This window comes from Pinus tabuliformis, chromosome 9 (assembly GCF_031772625.1).
Source record: "Pinus tabuliformis cultivar Carrire ecotype Pingquan chromosome 9, CPIR1, whole genome shotgun sequence".
Lineage (NCBI taxonomy): Eukaryota > Viridiplantae > Streptophyta > Pinopsida > Pinales > Pinaceae > Pinus > Pinus tabuliformis.
Window position 1 is genome coordinate 1,705,755,404 of NC_142307.1, and position 18,878 is coordinate 1,705,774,281.

Here is an 18,878-nt window from a genome sequence, read left to right on the forward strand (position 1 = left end):
TATGTCAAAATCGCATGCCTAGATCTTACTAACCCACTTATGTTGCCTCTCCTACAATTGCTTCTACTCCAAGAAGAATCAGAGGTTGTTGTGGTCAATCATTACCTTAAACCTATTGCCCACCAAATACTATCGAAACTTGGCCAATGCATGCATGATGGCCAACATCTCCTTGTCGTATATAAAATACAGTGTCTCATGTGCCTACAACTTCCGACTCTCAAAAGAAATCAGGTGTCCCCCTGCATCAAAACTACCCCAATGCCCTCTCCAAATGCATCACGCTCCAAGACAAAGGGTTGTGAGAAATCAGGGAAAGCCAACACTAGGCAATTGCTCATTACCCTTTTGGGGCGCTCAAAAGCCTTCTATGCCACATTGGTCCACACAAACACCCCTTTCTTTGTCAAATCTATAAGGGGTGCTACCAACTGGAAAAATCAGCTCACGAAACTCTTGTAATAAGTACATATGCCCAAGAATCCCCACAACTCTGTCACATTCCTGGGTGTTGGGTGTAGGCCATTCCAAAATGGCCTTGATCTTCTCCTGGTGAACTCGCACCCCATCCTCCCCAATGACATGGCCAAGATACAACATCTCTATTAGTCCAAACTCACACTTGGACATCTTGGCATACAGTTGTTACTCCTTTAGGATGCATAGCACCTCTTCCGAGCATTGTAAATGCTCCTCCTACATCCTGCTATAAATCAGGATGTCATCAAAGAAAACTAGCATATATTTGTGCAGCTGCTTGTGGAACACATGGTTCATGCAAAACAGGAAGGTAGTTGGAGCGTTGGTTAGCCCGAAGGGCATCACCAAGAACTCAAAGTATCCATAGTGACACCTAAACGTCGTCTTCGGGATATCCTGCTCCCTCACCCGAATTTGATGGTACCCCGTGCGGAAATCTACCTTAGAGAAGTACTTGGCTCCTCTAACCTCATCCATGAACTCGTCAATATGTGGAATCGAGTATTGGTTCTTCAATATCTTCTTGTTCAGGGCCCTGTAGTCACTGCACATGCGGAGGGTCACATCCTTCTTCTTCACCAACACTACAGATGAAGCGAAGGGGCTAGAATTGGGCCTGATCTGTCCCAAGGCCAGCAACTCTTGTATGGACCGCTTGATCTCGATTCTCATCACAGTAAGCCTTGGGATGTCTGTATGGCATAGTGACAATTGTGTGTACGCCCTTCTATAGCTCAATCGTGTGCTCAAACCTTCTATCTGATGGACAGCCTGGGGGAATGTCTCCAAAAATTGTCGGGTACCTGTCCAATATCGCCTAAATATCAGGATGTGGCGGTCATGGCTGAGTCTGTGCCTCTGAGATCTTGAGATCCACAACCCACTCTATATCAGCATGTCACAAATCAGCCTACATCTTGTGTGCCAACACCGGGTAAGGTGGGTAGAAGTGCATGCCCCCAGTACAACCAACTTCCCATCTGGCCTTGTGAACTCCATCTCCAATCTCCTTTAGTCCGTGGTGACACGCCCAAAGGAGTAAATCCACTGAATACCCATCACCACATTAGTGTCCAGAACATCAACTACAAAGAAATGATATGTCATCGAGTATTTCCCCATAGTCATAGTCATGCTAGGGACGTATCTGGTAAATTGCATGGTCCTGTCTCCAGGCACTAGAACTAAAAAGCCCTCTTCGCTCCACTGTCTGGGCATCAACGAAATTGAGGGTAGCCCCACTGTCCACCAACATTGATACACACTGCCCCCTACACCGCGCCTCTGATCCTCAATGTCATGTACTTTGGTACTTCCCAAAGTGAAGCAATAACTCCACCTGTGGGCAAGAAAGGGCCTCCTCTAGGTGGGGGAGGTTGCCCTCCTCTTCCAATAGCCTATGGCTCCTTGTCACCTCCCTCTGCCTCCTGCTCTGCATCATCCTCCAGTTCACAATCCGAGAACACCTCTATTTAATTGGTCTTACCCTTGGTACACCTGTGCCCTAGTGCTTATGGCTCATGGCACGTGAAACACAACTTCCTCCTCCGAAGCTCTCTCCTCGTCTCATCATCCAACCGCCCACGCCCTGGCATCTCCCTCTATAGTGGGGGTCAGTATCTCTACCTTTCTGTGGAAAAGTAGGTCTCGCAGGTACTAGGGGTTTAGTCTTGGGGATTGTCGCCCCTTGTAAATCCCAATCCCTGCTCACTGCATCTTGAAGCGAAGTAGGTCTATTAAACCTCACCAATCCACGCAAGGGTTCATCTAAACCCTCCACAAACAGGAAGACTCTCCTGGACTCTGACAGCTCTAGGACCATCACTAACAATCTCAAGAACTCTGCTATGTACTGCCCTGCGCCTCCTGTCTACTTGAGATGGTTTAGCTCTCTGAAGTGTGTCTGAAGGTCTCTCAGTTCAAAACGCTCCAACACCCTCCTAGTAAAGTCCTCATAAGAAGTCACGCTGGCATGCCCCAACATGGATAGTCCATGGAACCACCAATCATGAGCATCTCCCTCCATGTGTAGAGTAGCCATCTTGATCGTCTCTACTTCTATCATCTGGTTAAGGAGAAAATAGGCGTCTAGTTTTTCCACCCATGCCCTAGTGGTGCACTTAGAAGAGCCATCAAAAGTGGGAAGGTACAACCTCCCAACTGTGTGTTGTAAATCTGAGCCCTACGCAGATGAGCCACAGGTTCCCTTGCCTTTATTATTATGCTTGAGCTGGCAAAAGTCCTTGAAGGTCAAAGCAGCACGAAACTCTTCCCCCATGGATTGATATTCACGAAAATTTTCTCCCATAGGCATCTCATCTATGTCCAGTTGTTCCCCAGTGCCTGTTGTCAAGAACATGCACACGGTAGATCTGGGTTATCCACTGTACATGAGGTGGTAGCACCAGGGAATAGTGTTATCTGTATTGCGGGATGCACTAGAACTCTCTCCTCCCATGAACTCCCTATGGTTGTCTCTGATGTGCTACTACCTCGTCTGATCCATCACTTCCTTTTGTCCCTTTACCAAATCATTCAAAGCCTTTACTATGCTTTGAAGAGTTTTGTCATCTTTGTCTGTGTTCCCCATGGCTGTCTCTACCACTTCCTGCTCAAGGACCTCTGCGTTTGGAGTATTTTATAATTCTCACTCGTTTCCCTTGTATTTGTACCTTCGGTAAGTTATATTATGCTTTGTAGGTTTTAGCCCCGTACAGAAATTACCTGCATACGAATTTTAAAACACAGAAAGTAAACATTGCGAGAGCATAACACATAAAACACACGTAAACAAAGATTTTCCCCTAGATCCCAAAACCGGGACTACCAACTTGATTTTTTTTCATTATGTTCCTTTCAATATTACAATACATATTTATACATGCCGAAGCATCCAATACCATGGACCGAAAACTATCGTGTCCAAAACCATGGACCGAAAACCATCGCATCCAAAATCATGTGCGAAAATCATGCACAAAACCATAGGTAGGTCCGCCCAACCTAACATAGACATAGGGACCAAAACCAAAATTTTCTAAAGCATCCAATACCATGGACCGAAAACCATCGTGTCCAAAACCATGGACCGAAAACCATCACGTCCAAAATCATGTGTGAAAATCATGCACAAAACCATAGGTAGGTCCACCCAACCTAACATAGGGACCAAAAACAAAATTTTCTGGGGCGTTGCCCCGGACCCCATAGAGTGGGGTTACTTGCACCCCTCAAACCCCCTGTGACTCCCCCCACTACGCAATCGGCGCAACGAAAGGGGGGCTCCGCCTAACCCCCCGGTTAACTACGTGGGCTAGTCGTGGAAAGAATATAACACAACCCACATTCTCCCACTTGTTGTTTTCTTTCCAAAGGGGGCCACAAGAGAGCTTAGTCATTTATCCAGCCCTGCAACACCCATTGTTTCTCTACACCAAGAGAACTTCTCAGAGCTCACATATTTTGTCAATGCATCTGCAGTATTCTTCAAAGTGTCCACCTTTACCACCAACACCTTTTTGTCTTCTATCATATCCCTCACAAAGTGATACTTAACATCAATGTGCTTTGTCTTTGAATGATATGCAGGGTTCTTTGCCAAGAAAATTGCACTTTGGCTGTCACAGTCTATCCTTATAGCTCCCTATACTAACCCCATACTTGAATACAATCTCTGCAACCAAACTGCTTCCTTGCTTGCATGAGTGGCTGCCATGTATTCTGCCTCTATAGTTGATAGTGCCACTACAGATTGTTTCTTATTCATCCAACTGACTGCACCTCCAAATAGGTTAAACACATACCCACTAGTAGATCTTCTCTGATCCAGATCCCCAGCCTAGTCTGCATCAACAAAGCCACGAATATCCAACCCTGTCCAATCCTGGTCTTCCTTGGTAGCACAAACCATAATCACTAGTGCCACGCAAATACCTGAAAACCCGCTTCACTGTTGTCCAGTGCTCCTTCCTTGGTTTTGACATAAACCTGCTCAATACTCCCACTGCATGTGCAATGTCTGGTCTAGTACAAACCATCGCATACATCAGGCTACCGACTACACTTGCATATGGAACACGGGACATGTCCTCTTCCTCTTCTTGTGTCTTGAGACACTGTTCAACAGATAACTTTACACCTACAGGAATAGGAACCTTCACCGGTTTACTATCCTGCATATTAAACCTCTGCAATATTGTCTCGACATACTTCCTCTGGTTTAACCAGAGCTTCTTCTTTGTCCGATCTCTTTTAATTTCCATGCCCAAAATATAGTTTGCAGCACCAAGATCTTTCATGTCGAATTTGGAGGACAATTGGGTCTTCAAATCCTGGATAATTTCATTGTCATTTCCAACCAACAACATATCATCCACATACAAGACCAGATAAATAACACGGTCACCAATTAATTTAAAATAACACAGTGATCTGCTTTGCTTCTGGTGAAGCCAAGTCCCTGTATAAATGTATCAAATTTATGATACCACATCCTTGGTGACTGTTTTAACCCATACAAAGACTTCTTTAACTTGCATACCAGTTCTTTCTTATCCTTACAAAGCCTTCAGGTTGCTTCATGTAGATTTCCTCTTCCAGATCCCCGTGAAGAAATGTTGTCTTCACATCCATCTGTTCTACCTCAAAATCAAAAGCAACAGCAATAGATAAAGGTAATCTAATAGAAGATACCTTGGCAACAAGAGAAAAAATATCACCAAAATCAATTTCCGGCACCTGGGAATAACCTTTTGCTACCAACCGAGCTTTGTATTTCTCCACCTTTCCTTCTGCATTTGTCTTCCTCTTGAACACCCATTTGCTGCCAATGGGTTTCCTTCCAGCCGGCAACTCCACCAGATCCCAAGCCTCATTTTAGTGCAAAGATGCCATTTCATCAACCATGGCCTCTTTCCAGAGTTTTCCATCCTCTGAATCTACTACTTCCTTCACAGTTCTGGGATCATAATTAGTAATAGATAAAGCAAAATTTGAACAGAAAGAAAATGGACTATACCTTTTTGGCAGCCTTCTTTCTCGAACTGATCTTCTTACACCTAGAGTTTGTGGCTCTTCATCTTTTGATTCCTCCTCTGTTGTAGAGTCTAATTCTTCCTCCTTTAGCTCAAAATCTATCTTCTCAGGTTCCTTTGGTTCGACTTCATGTTTAATAACATCTTTTACCTCTTTGAACACCACATCTCGGTTGTACACAACCTTCCTTGTTACTGGGTTCCAAAGCTTATAACCCTTTAAACCATCCTTATACCCAATAAAGATGCACTTTTCAAATTTACTATCCAACTTGGTTTGTTTCTCCTTTGGAACATGTACATATGCATCACATCCAAATACCCTCAGATGTGAAAAAGAGGGTTTCTTACCAGTCCATACCTCTTGTAGAGTCTTATCCTCCAACGTTGATGAAGGTGATCTATTGACCAGGGAACATGTCTCCACCGCCTCTGCCCAGAATTTCCGTCCTAACCCGGCACCACTAAACATGCTTCTTGCCCTTTCCATCAACGTCTTGTTCATTCTTTCTGTAACTCCATTTTGCTCAGGTGTATATGGAGCAGTCTTCTGCCATGTTATACCACAGTTCTTATAGAATTTTTCAAATTCCTTACTGCAAAACTCTCTACCGTTATCTGTCCTTAGCACCTTTATCTTCTTCTCTATCTGGTTTTCCACCAAAGCCTTAAATTCTTTAAACCTGTCAAAGACTTCAGATTTCTTCTTAAGGAAATATATCCATGTATTCCTTAAGAAGTCATCTATAAAGGTACATAGTACACAGACTTACCCAGTGATGGAAACTTCACATGTGCACAAGCTCTAATATTTGTTTCGCCCTCTTACCACCATAGGGAAAACTCACCCGATTCTGCTTCCCATATAAACAATTTTAACAGAAATCAAAATCCAGAGAGCTATTACTCATACCTTTACCATGAAGTATTCGAAGGCCCTTCTCTCCAATATGTCCAAGCCTTTGATGCCACAGCATAGTCTTCTCTCCAGAGATCACTAGATTTTCTGCTCTACTTTCAGGAACCACAGAACTGTTGCACCCATCAACAATAGTGCTACCTTGCAGCTTGTACAGAGTTCCAATTCAAACTCCCCGCATCAATACCAGTGCCCCCCGAACCATCTTGCAGGTATCCTTCTCGAACACTATTTTTACACCTACATCATCCAACTTGCTTATAGAAATCAGATTTCTGGCTAATGCAGGAATATGCAGAACACCCGGAAGTGTTCTAACCCTTCCACCTTGCAACTTCAACTTTACTTTTCCGCGACCAACAATTATATCTTTCCTGTCATCCCCCAAGAAGACATCACCACCATCATATTTCTCATACTCGCAGAACCACTCTCTATGGGGAGCGAAGTGAAAGGATGCACCTGAGTCAATCAACCATGCCTCGTGATCCACATGTGTACTTGAAGAAGCCAAGTACACATCCCCACCTTCATCTGATGTGGTTTTCGCTTCTGCAGAAGGAGCATCATCAGATCCCTTTCCTTTATCAGGAGCTTTAGATTTACAGTCCCTTTTGTAGTGCCCTTCCTTTCCGCATTTCCAGCACACCACCCTTACAGGTTTTCTTGGAGATTTAGATCTCCCTCTAGATTTAGACCTCCCACTCGATGACTTATTTTTGTTTCGATTCTGGGACAGTCCTCCTACAGACAAGGCATCACCATTCTGGATCCCCATATTTTTCCGTCTCATCTCCTTCGTTAGCAAGGATAAGACTATTTCATCAAATTGCAAGGCAATTGCATTGCTACCTATTGCAATAACCAGACTATCCTAAGAATCTCGTAGAGAACACAACAAACTAATGCACTTATCTTCATCTGAAATTTTGATATCAACAGACGATAGTTGACTTACCATAGTATTAAACGCATTTAGATGCTCTGTCACCGAGTCTCCATCTTTCATCCTCGAGTTATATAGCTTTTTCCGTAGGAACAGTTTATTCACCAGAGACTTATATTGGAACAAAGTCCCTAACTTGTCCCACAAAGCCTTCGTTGTAGCTTCCCCTCATACATTCAGCAATACTGAATCTGAGACACACAATCGTATTGTGCTCTTTGCCTTCTGATCCAACTTCTTCCATTCTTTATCTGACACTCCTGTTGGTTTAGTACCCGGATCTACCGCAATCCACTGATCTTTATCCACCAACAGATCCTCCATCTTGAGTTTCCACAACTCAAAACTCTGACCATTAAATCTCTCGATCTCTATCTTTCCACTGCTCGCCATCTTCTTTCACCACCAGAATCAATCCCGCAGATCTCTCACTGAACACGGTTTACCACAGGCCCGAGCGAAACCCCTCAGCAACAAAGGCGTCCCCTTGAAGCCAAAACAGCTCTGATACCAAATGTAGGTTTTAACCCCGTACAGAAATTACCTGCATACGAATTCTAAAACACAGAAAATAAACAATGCGAGAGCATAACACATAAAACACATGTACACAGAGATTTCCCCTGGATCCCAAAACCGCGACTACCAGCTTGATTTTTTTCATTATGTTCCTTTAAATGTTACAATACATATTTATACATGCCGAACCATCCAATACCATGGACCTAAAACCATCGCGTCCAAAACCATGGACCGAAAACCATTGCGTCCAAAATCATGTGCGAAAATCATGCACAAAACCATGGGTAGGTCCGCCCAACCTAACATAGGAACCAACACCAAAAATTTTCGGAGCGCTGCCCCGGACCCCATAAAGTGGGGTTACTTGCACCCCTCAAACCCCCCGTGACTCCCCCTACTACACAATTAGCGCAACGAAGGGGGGGCTCCTCCCCCCTTCTAACCCCCCGGTTAACTACGTGGGCTAGTCGTGGAAAGAATATAACACAACCCAACATGCTTATCTCATAGGATCATAGAAAGAATTCTTCCCCATAGCTGGACAGATCACAGTTTTAATACCACTGTAATATTCCTGAGGGAAATATTAAGTGATAACAAAAGCAAAATCATAAACATGCAACCAAAATTAACACACAAAAATGTAAGTTACACCAGTAATTGCACCAAAAATACTGAGCCATTTTGTTATACTGAGCAAATGGAATACAATAAGTGGGAATAGAAAAACATGGGCTTACTACAGCAAGCTAGGCCAAACCCAAGTAATAATCATGTTGCCCAAGTGCTAGATAGGCTCCACTCCATGTTTTGTGCTGACCCGGAGTTTTTCTACTATTGTTGCAGGATTAGAAATAAAAAAATTCCCTCAAAAGTGCTTAGAAAATTTTGAAACTTCAGCTAGTGTACTTTTTCGTTGAGGCTAGCAAAACCCAGAAAGGGTTTGGCTCCAAACCAGCTCTCTGAAAAACCCACAAATTAGTGTTTGCCCAATTCGTCCTCCTGAACGTACTATTGGGGCACTATTGTACAATACTCCCCAAATGACCAATAAAATCCCTGTAAAATTCCCCTGCAATTTCCCTCTTAAAATATCCAACCTTTCTCCTCAAAAAATTCCTCCCCAAAACCCCTGCGCAATCCCTGCCAATGATAGCTTGCACGGGCCCTAAAAAGCCCCAAATTCTGATTGAGGCTTTCCTCCACACTCATCCCTACAAATTACCTCAAACCTCCAACAAATTTGATGGAAAAGAACCCCATAAATAGCCAGAAACTTGCTGGCACTGGAGCTGCCTCTCCCAAGAAGTTTGAATTCCTTTTCTGCACCCCACTGCTCATAGAATTGGTCGAACACACCTGCAATGGACTCTGGAACAGCTCTGCAATTGTGAAATTGGACTCTCCTAGAGTAGCACTCAAAGTCCACTGAAGAAAGAGGTGAGATTCCCTCCCAGAAATCTCTTGTACTAAGCAGTACGATTCGACTTAGCTAAGCAGCTCAAGCAAACTAGAGTTCAGATCTAAAATTGGCAAAAAAATCCCAAAATGAAGCTCCCCACTTCTATTTATCCTAGCTTCCTTCTCTCTCCTTGTGGGCCTCCCATTCAACCTCCTTCTCTCTCCTCCTTCCCTCCAAATCGAATTCCTCAAGGGAGTTTGAATTTCTCCTTGGGTGGCCCCCACATTCCACTACCCAAATAATTTTTCCTCCTTTCTAATGTTTGGAAGCCTCCTTTCTCACAAAATTAATTTTATGTCTCTCACCGACTTTTCGTAAGTTTTGTGTCCAAAATTTGTCCTCCATCAAAATTGCAAAATTTTAGAATTCACTTTGCAGAATTTTAATTAGATTGAATATTACACAAGCCCCATCTAGAATCTTTAGGCTTCTGAAATTATGCGAATTCTTGGACTTGTTTAGAATGTACTAATGTATGTTCATTGTAGCATTTGTCTTGAGCAGGAAATAGATGCTAATATGTCATATATTTCAAAGCTGTAAAAAATAGCCCAAATCCCTAGTAGGGAACATAATGCTCTTCTAAATTGGAGAATATAAAGATAAAATTTCTCAAAGCTAGAAAATAGAATATCATAAATATTCTACAATTGCTATGACCCAAGTCCCAATCTTATATTTCCATTAATAGACCCTTTGTAAGTGGAAGCCAAAGGAAGCAATATCAATATCTCCTCTTCGAAGACAAGCTCATTGCGAAGGGGCAATAATAATATAAAAGTTTGGCCTAAAATGAACTTTAAAATCAAGAATCCAAAGGTTAAGTCGATATAGTTGTTTCTTTTACAGCTTCTTAGAAAATTAGAGATAATTCTATAATATAGAATAATCAAAGTGAGAAGTTATATATGTTATGCCACCAAAGACAGCCTTGCACAAGTGCATACATGCGAGAGAGAGAGAGAGAGAGAGGATTTGCACAACAAGAGTATCTTACATCTTCTTTATCCTTAGTTCCATCTGGGGGACAGTTGTCACCAATCCATTCAACTTCTGCAACTCGATACCTGCACACACATATCAAGCCAAAATCAATAAACATTTTAAACATCATATTCTTTCAATAAATGAAAAAAAAAACGAAAAACAAAACATACTTCCAAGCAATAGGCAATAATTGATGATTGTAATTGGAAACCATGTTGTTTCTTAAGAGATTTTAACATTCAGTCAACAAGTTAAAACAGACAATGACACGATATCTTTGATGAACCATATGTTAGTCACATGAAGGCACTCGTGTTAGTCTTGCTCTAAGCTTTTTTTATTAGTCCTTACTCATTGTGTTGGCGATCACAATTCACATGTATATCAAGAGCTCAATATATGTACGTACCATGATAACTATTCCTCAACAATATAAAACATTATCCATAAATAAAGGCCTCTAATACAAATGCAAATTCACGTCATAAATCTTGATATACATTTCATGTTCTGTGAGTCCTCAAATTTTGGGTTATTACATTTCTACAAATAAATTCTATTATGTTTGTGACCTTCATATGAGTATTAACAAATATCGCTCCTATCATAGATGAGATGGATATTCCACTTATGAGTGTTGCACCTCACAAGCCTTGCTTCAATCCAAAAGGCATTTTAGCTACAGCTCACCAAGGGACAAGGTACCATTTCCCTTTTAGAGGCCATGCCTCCAAAGTCACTTTTAGGATATCTCATACAAGATGAACCTTTTTGCACCTATTTTGTCACAAGTCCATGGAAGCAGTTTGTGCAAATTTTTTGAAAGTTCAAAATCATCAGCCAACAGCTTGTTATGTCCAATTTCTACAAATTGTAATGTAAATGATGCTAGTATAACCGTTTAATTATGTAACAACCTAGGTAAGCCTATGATTTTGGCGACGAATTTCATCTTAGGAGGTTTTTCGTCTCACTGCATTATGTGTGTTTCTAAACACAGATAATCGACGGCATTTTCCCCCCATCTTAAACCCCAAAACTAGGGTGGAATTTAATGACAAAGTCTTAGGTGAGTCCTAATGTTTTCAGTTCAGTCTATTGTAAAAGTGGTTTGGGAATAATTTAAGCTATTTGGTTAAATTATTTTATTACAGATCACTTGGTCTACTAAAACATATTGTGTCGCAAAATTGGGTAAATATTATGAGAGTCTATAACAAATGGATATACCTCTTGGTCAGAAAAACCCAGCAAAACCCAGAAAGGATTTCTCCTAGTTTTGACGCTCCAAAATTGACCCCAAATGCTTGGCCCTCCTCCACAAGCAGAAGATGTAACTTGTAGTATATGTAGCATTTGCTGCTCCACCAAAATGCTGAAAAATACTCCAAAATCCCCTCCAATCCTCCCGGCTACCAAAGATGAGTAGAATTTTCCTCCCTGGGGTGGCACTCGTGGTCCACTGAAGAAGAGGGTGAGATTTCCCCTTGGAAACCTCTAGTGCTAAACAACACCTGCGACTCAACTGAACAGCTTGAGCAACAATGTGCAAAATGTCAAATCATCAAAAGTGCTCAATGATGTTGTCTTCCTCTCATTTATAATTTCTGCTCTCTTCCTTCACATGGGCCTCTTCACCAAGCAATTCAAGCCCCCTCCTTAGCCATTCGAATTTCTCCATCAAGGGGTGCGTATTTCATCATGGGGTGGTCCCCACATCCCACTATGTGATTAATCTTCCCTTTGTCTAATGTTTGGGGCCTCCACTACCACACAACATTAATTTAATTAATGTCCACCCGCTTTTCCTAAGTTTGTATCCAAAATTTTCCCCATCCATAATTTACAAAAATTGAGAAAGGCACTTAGCAGATTTTTATGGGAAGGGATATTACAGTCCTCCTCGCCAAAAATTGCTTGTCCTCAAGCAATGCCTGAACAAGCATCCTCTCTAGTTGTTGCTCCCCACTGTCACTGCAAAATGGACCAGGGTCCCAGATGTGCCACTAAATCATCCCTGACCTCTGCACTGTCCTGACATGAAAGAAGCCCTCAATACTAGGATCCCAAGCCATCTTGTCCAGCGTGAAGCTCCCCTCGCTCCACTCACTATCCTGCCTGGTACAAGTACCAGAAGTCCCCTACATACCATCAATGAGTAGGGGATCATGATAATGTGGCACTATGCCCAACCCCTCGTGAAGTTGTCCTACCACGTAGGCCATCCCATGCACTCCAAGAGTATACTCTCGAAGATACCACCCAATCCCTGTAGAGATAGTGTCTCGCTCACGTGAGCTTCTCCTGATATCATCCTGTTGGCCCACCTACCATGCTAATGAAGTCCCCCACTCCATCAGTGACTCACTAAAGCCCAATGGAAGACTTGCATGATCTCTCCCTATAGTAGCCAACTCATCCGTAAAGGTTATTGAGCTGTGAAGAGCTGTGATGCTTAGGCCATTGATTTTTGTAGTATCGGATGTGTTGTAGCCACGAAATTTTGTGGAGAGGCTAGAATAAATGTATTCTCCAAAACCCAAAAATCATTTCTGGAAATTCCGCCTAGAGACGACTTAGCTAAAATAATTAACTTTCTTTTAATGGTTCCTAAGTCTAAACTTAGGAAATCTAGTTAATTAAAGGGTATTAATTAAGTCATGGTGAGAAGCTTCTAGAAGAAGACATGGATCGATTTCATGTTAATCTTACCCATCGATTATGTTTTAATCTTGGTCGTTGAAGTCCCAACGAGAGATTATAAGAAGAAATTCGATGGAGGTTGGAGAACACACTTAAGGAGCAAGGAATTCGATATTGCTGGGAAATAGAACTCCAAAGTAGCAGTTGTGTGTTGCTGGAGGTGATTCAGTAGTTTCAAAGCAGTAAGAGAAGGGCAGGGATAGTAAGGCCAGAAGGAAGTTTTTCTAGTCCGGTGAGGGCATAGCAGAGAGAGCATAATCGACAGACAGGCTGACGCAGTGCAGAGAGGCAATGCAGAGATTCAGAGGGAGATCTGTATTTGCTTAGGAAAAGTCGAGATTCAGAGGCAAGAACTGGAGTGGGAGCCCGAAGGGAAGAAGATCGAGTTTCCAGAGCAGCAGCTGATCAACAGAGTGAGAGAGATGTTGGTCCCAGTACGCTGACGCAGAGGCAGCAAGGGGCAGCTCATCTTGAACTAAGATTAGTGTCGGATCACTGGTGGAAGTGAGGTTTTTCTCACTAGACTTTTGTCAGTCATTTTCTCTATATGGAAAGCTAGATTTAAGCTTCCATAGATTTGTACTCAGATTTGCTACTGCATAATAATAAAACCCTTAGTTGCACCACCCGTTTTCCCAAGTTGGGTTTTTCTCGGGACATTAGTCCAAAAATAATGGCATATTATTGTGCGTGTGCATCTATTCTTCCAATATTTTTATTTCTTCCGCAGTATTGTATTTGTGAAGGCTACAATGTATATATTTAGATATTTGCCATAGGAAATTGCAAGTAATTTGTTTGATTAATTTATTACATAGAAGAAACATTATCAGTTGCTGCAGTAGGATTCAGGGTCACCGAATTTTCACACAGGTCCCCCGCTAATCTCAGTGTTGATTTGGGTTAGCATCGAATGTGCTCTAGCCACGAAATTTGGTGGAGAGGTTGGGGCACATGAGATCTCCAATACCCAAAAAGGGTTTGGGCAGATTCTAAACAGATCAGGAAATATTAAAATAATATTTTTAATGGAGTCCCTAAGTCTAAACTTAGGGAAAATAAAATATTAATGTGTATTAATATGAATCTGTGTTAGAATGGTCCAAAAGACATGGATCAAGCCAAATCTAATCTTAGCCATTGATTAGGGACTTAATCTCGGCCATTGAGATGTCAACAGGAAAAGTATAAGAGGAGGCTTGGGTGTCACTTGGAAAAAGCACCAGAGTGATCGGTATTTCTATTCTCTAGAGCGAGGTTTGCTAAGAGAGATAGAATCAGTGATCGAGAAAGCAGTTGAGGGGCATTGAGTACAAAGAAACAGAGAAGGCAGAGATTGTGCCGGGAGAGCAGCGCAACAGGCAAAGAGAGGGATGCAGAGACAGCAAGGGCTCATGCAGGGCCACGCAAAGGCAGCCAAGTGTTGCGCAGAGCACCAGAGAGGCCAGTGTGTCTGACACAAAGGCCCAGGAAGCTGACGCAGGGCCTCCTGAGGCTGACGCAGGCCAAGAAAGGCTGACGCAGGCCGAGTGTGAGACAAAGAGGGGCTGACGCAATCTAGATTGGGCAGACGCTGGGGTTGCAAAGCAGTTTTGTGCTGAGGAGCTGTCGGAAGGATTTTCCAGGGTTTCAACTAGGAGATTTCTCTCAAACTGTGAGGTATAGCTGCTAAGGAAATTCTCTGTTGGGTAGGCCAGTTTCGGCACCCAGATTGTACTCTGATATTGCTTAATAAGAAAACCCTCAGATAGCTGCACCAGTTTTCCCGCATTGGGTTTTTCCGGGGACATTGGTCCAAAAATAATGGTGTCATGTGGTGTGTTTGTTCTTGTTTCTTTTAGTTGCTAATCTGTAATATGTTGAGCATGCACTGGTGTTTATTTTCAGTATTTACTTTGTAAATAACTTGTTAAAGAAAAATAACAAGTAGGTAGGAATAAATCAGAAAAAGTGCATGAAGGGCTTCTAAACTAAATAAACTTAGAAACTTCAACGTGGTATCAGAGCGTGATTGCAGATCACAGAAGGACTAAAAGACATCAGCCAAGAGGAAAAATAGCAGCAGAAAACAGTTGTCTCGAGGTGACAGAAGCTGTTTCTAGCAGCATAGAAGCTAAGAAGTGTGACGTAGAGCCAGCGAGAGCCACGCAGAAGAAGTCGGGAGCTGTGCAGAGCCTCAGAGAGGCCAGCGTTGCTGACGCAGAGGGCCAGATGGCTGACGCAGAACCATCTAGGGTGATGCCTAGCCAGCGTGAGGCAGAGAGGGGCTGACGTAGTTCACAGAGAGGCAGTTGTTGGAGTCTAGAAGGTTGCAGAAATATTGCAGAGTGGAGTTGGTGAGGTACTGGAGTCAGAACACTACTTGACAGAGTAGGGCCAAAGGAGTTGTTACCAAGGGTTTCTAGCCGAGGAACCTGGATCAGCAGTGCAGTTGCACAAGACGATCAGAGTAGGGGGCATCTCGATAAGTGGAAAAAGGATTTCTAGGAGGTAAATCAGGACTCAGAGGGAGTCCATAAGAGAACTTCCAGACGGGAAGTAGAGACTCAGAGGAGTCGAACAGAGAACTTCCAGGAGGGAAGTAGAGGAGCGCCATGGCACTACACGAGGTAAAAGACTAGGATAGACTGGACGGAGCATCAAACTTCGTAGTCTGGAAGGCCAGAATCTTATCAGTGCTTGACAGGAATCGTGTCAAGAACTTCGCCTTGAAGGTTATAGCTATCCCAGTCGACCCCAATGATAACGACAAGTACAAAGAGGCAATGGCAAGGGCCAAGTGCATTATCCTTGACGGGGTCAAGGACCATGTGGTACCACATATAGCCGAGAAGGAAACGGCAGTTGAGATGTGGGAGGCTCTCAAGAACCTATAACAACATACTTTTGTGCAGAGAAGAATGTTGCTCGAGAACCAGATGAGGTCGTATCAAATGAAGAAGGGTCAATCAATTGACACATTTCTCGGAGGATTGAATGAGATCCGAGACCAGTTGACTGTTATAGAAGCGACACTGGATCAGGAGCTTATGGTGAGGACAGCCCTGAATGTTGTCTTAGAAGATTGGGAAGTGTTTGTCCACAGTATCCTGGACAGAGGGACTCTCCTACCTTGGGACGAGATGTGTGCAGCTCTTCGCCAGGAAGAGATCAGACAACAGTCTAAGACAGGTAGCAACAGCAAAGGGATCAAGGTCACGCAGGAGGAGGATGTGGCCCTAACATCTAAGGGAAAGCAGGAGAAGCGGAAGAAGAAAGATCTCTCCAAGATCAAGTGCTTCCACTGTGGGGAGATGGGTCATTATGCGACCCAGTGCCCAAGGAAGAAGAGTAAGGGAGAGTCTTTCGAGACTAAGGCAGCACCAGCACGGGCAGAGAAGGAAGTTTTGACAGACGATGATTTTGCCACGAGTGCACATGCACCACTTGAGCAGAAGTGGGGAGACATCGAGCTATAATCAGGTGGACTACAGGCGATGAGGGGAAGGATACTTGAGGTACCCAGCGTCTTGGATTAGACCTTGCTACGAGAGCCCCGACGAGGAGTAGCAGGATTGGCTGAGTGGGTAGAGACGGATGCGGATGGAGCGGCAAAGAGAGCTACAGTGCAGGAGTCCTGAGATAGCGCAAGGCTAGCAAGCTGCAGCAATGCGAGAGTCACAGGAGTGTTGCACCAGTGCAGGACGACATAGAGAGGTGTGCAACGGTGCGAGATGCAAGGGAATTGTTGCACCAGTGCAGAGGATAAAGAGGGAGCACTTGTCAGCGACAGAGGGAGCTTCAACATCAGAGGGTGTTTCTAGCCCAACAGGGAGGTCAATTGGGAGATTAGTTACTTACTTCTCAGTAACTGAGTTGCAGTGCAGCAGTGGGCAGCACGATGCAACATGATGAGAGGAAGTGCAGTGCAGATGTAGTGTTGGAAGGAAGGACCAGCAACAGCACGGATGTAGAGAGAGTTGTCGTACAGATGCAACAGTGGAAGTGGCAGAACCATGGGCAACAGTACAAGATGCAACAGTGCAGAGGATGTTGGGCAGGAAGGCCTAGCATCAGCACAGGTACCGATGCCAGATGATCAGAGTAATACTTAGTGAGGAGTATTGCTAGAGCACAGTCCTCGCTAAGAGGGAGTGTTGATTTGGGGTAGCATCGGATGTGCTCTAGCCACGAAATTTGGTGGAGAGGTTGGGGCACATGAGATCTCCAATACCCAGAAAGGGTTTGGGCAGATTCTAAACAGATCAAGAGATATTAAAATAATTAATATTTTTAATGGAGTCCCTAAGTCTAAACTTAGGAAAAACAAAATATTAATGTGTATTAATATGAATCTGTGTTAGAATGGTCCAAAAGACATGGGTCAATCCAGATCTAATCTTATTCGTTAATTAGGGACTTAATCTCGGCCATTGAGATGTCAACAGGAAAAGTATAAGAGGAGGCTTGAGGGTCACTTGGAAAAAGCACCAGAGTGATCAGTCATTCTATTCTCTAGAGCGAGGTTTGCTAAGAGAGATAGAATCAATGATCAGGAGAGCAGCTAAGGGGCATTGAGTATATAGAAACAGAGAAGGCAGAGATTGTGCCGGGAGAGCAGCGCAGCAACCTAGGAGAGGGACGCAGAGCCAGCAAGGGCTCACACAGAGCCACGCAGAGGCAACCAAGTGTTGCGCAAGAGCACCAGAGAGACCAGTGTGTCTGACGCAGAGGTCCAGGAAGCTGACGCAGGGCCTCTTGAGGTTGACGCAGTCCAGATTGGGCAGACGCTAGGGTTGCAAAGCAGTTTTGTGCTAAGGAGCTGCCGGAAGGATTTTCCGGGGTTTCAGACAGGAGATTTCTCTCAAACTATGAGGTATAGCTGCTAAGGAAATTCTCTATTGGGTAGGCCAGTTTTGGCACCCAGATTGTACTCTGATATTGCTTAATAAGAAAACCCTCAGATAGTTGCACCGGTTTTCCCGCATTGGGTTTTTCTGAGGACATTGGTCCAAAAATAATGGTGTCATGTGGTGTGTTTGTTCTTGTTTCTTTTAGTAGTTGATCTGTAATATGTTGAGCATGCACTGGTGTTTGTTTTCAATATTTACTTTGTAAATAACTTGTTAAAGAAAAATGACAAGTAGGTAGGAATAAACCAGAAAAAGTGCATGAAGGGTTTCTAAACTAAGTAAACTTAGAAACTTCAACACTCAGAGTGGTGCCACCATGCTGACGTTGCACTACTCTGACTATGACATACTCCCCATCTTGCGCAGACTGTATCCTCCTCTTCTGAGGCCTAGTGGCGAATAATCTGTGAGAGCCAAGCTCATCCTACCCAAGCATCTCCATGATGCTAATATCTACCCCTCGACTGTTCGTTTTTTAGGGTAGTAGTTCGTTTTTTAGTTTTCCATTGTTCTTCATGTTTTTCGCTCCTGATAGTGCTTTCCGCCATCTTTTGAAAGTCCATCCTTTTGCGATAGTGTTTTGATTTTGAAGACTTAGAGGGTTTTTAAGATCGATTTTGGATCACGCCTTCCCACTGAAAAGCTTTTGGACCACCAAAAGTTGGTTTTTAAGCATCAATCAAGTGAGGATACAGCTTCCTCACTTGTCCAATCTCTATCCATCTTGCACTGCTTGGTTTTGAACCTTTGAGTCCAATTCTGAGGTACTCAATATCCCCTCTGCGCGTAGTTCTCACCTTCCTGTCCAGAACTGTGTCTTCCTGCAACTCATTGAGATATTCAGGCAACAAATCATCAATAGAAGGCAACTGACTTTGCTCTTCGGGATCTTCAATCAATGAAGGTTCATATAGTCTCAAGTTCTCTGCATTAA

The 18,878-nt window shown here is 43.3% G+C and overlaps 1 protein-coding gene across 5 annotated transcripts in view; it reads right to left on the bottom strand.

The window, feature by feature from the left end:
- The window catches only part of LOC149155464 (zinc finger (C3HC4-type RING finger) family protein), a 276,009-nt gene that overhangs the window by 125,636 nt on the left and 131,495 nt on the right, over window positions 1-18,878 (bottom strand). For all 5 annotated transcript variants that reach the window (XR_016263639.1, XR_016263638.1, XM_089445603.1 and 2 more), the window contains exon 14: window positions 10,360-10,429. Coding sequence is in view for 3 of the 5 variants with exons in the window: in XM_089445603.1 (XP_089301729.1) it covers window positions 10,360-10,429 (70 nt within the window). In the remaining 2 variants the exon portion in view is untranslated. The remainder of the gene's footprint in view (window positions 1-10,359; window positions 10,430-18,878) is intronic.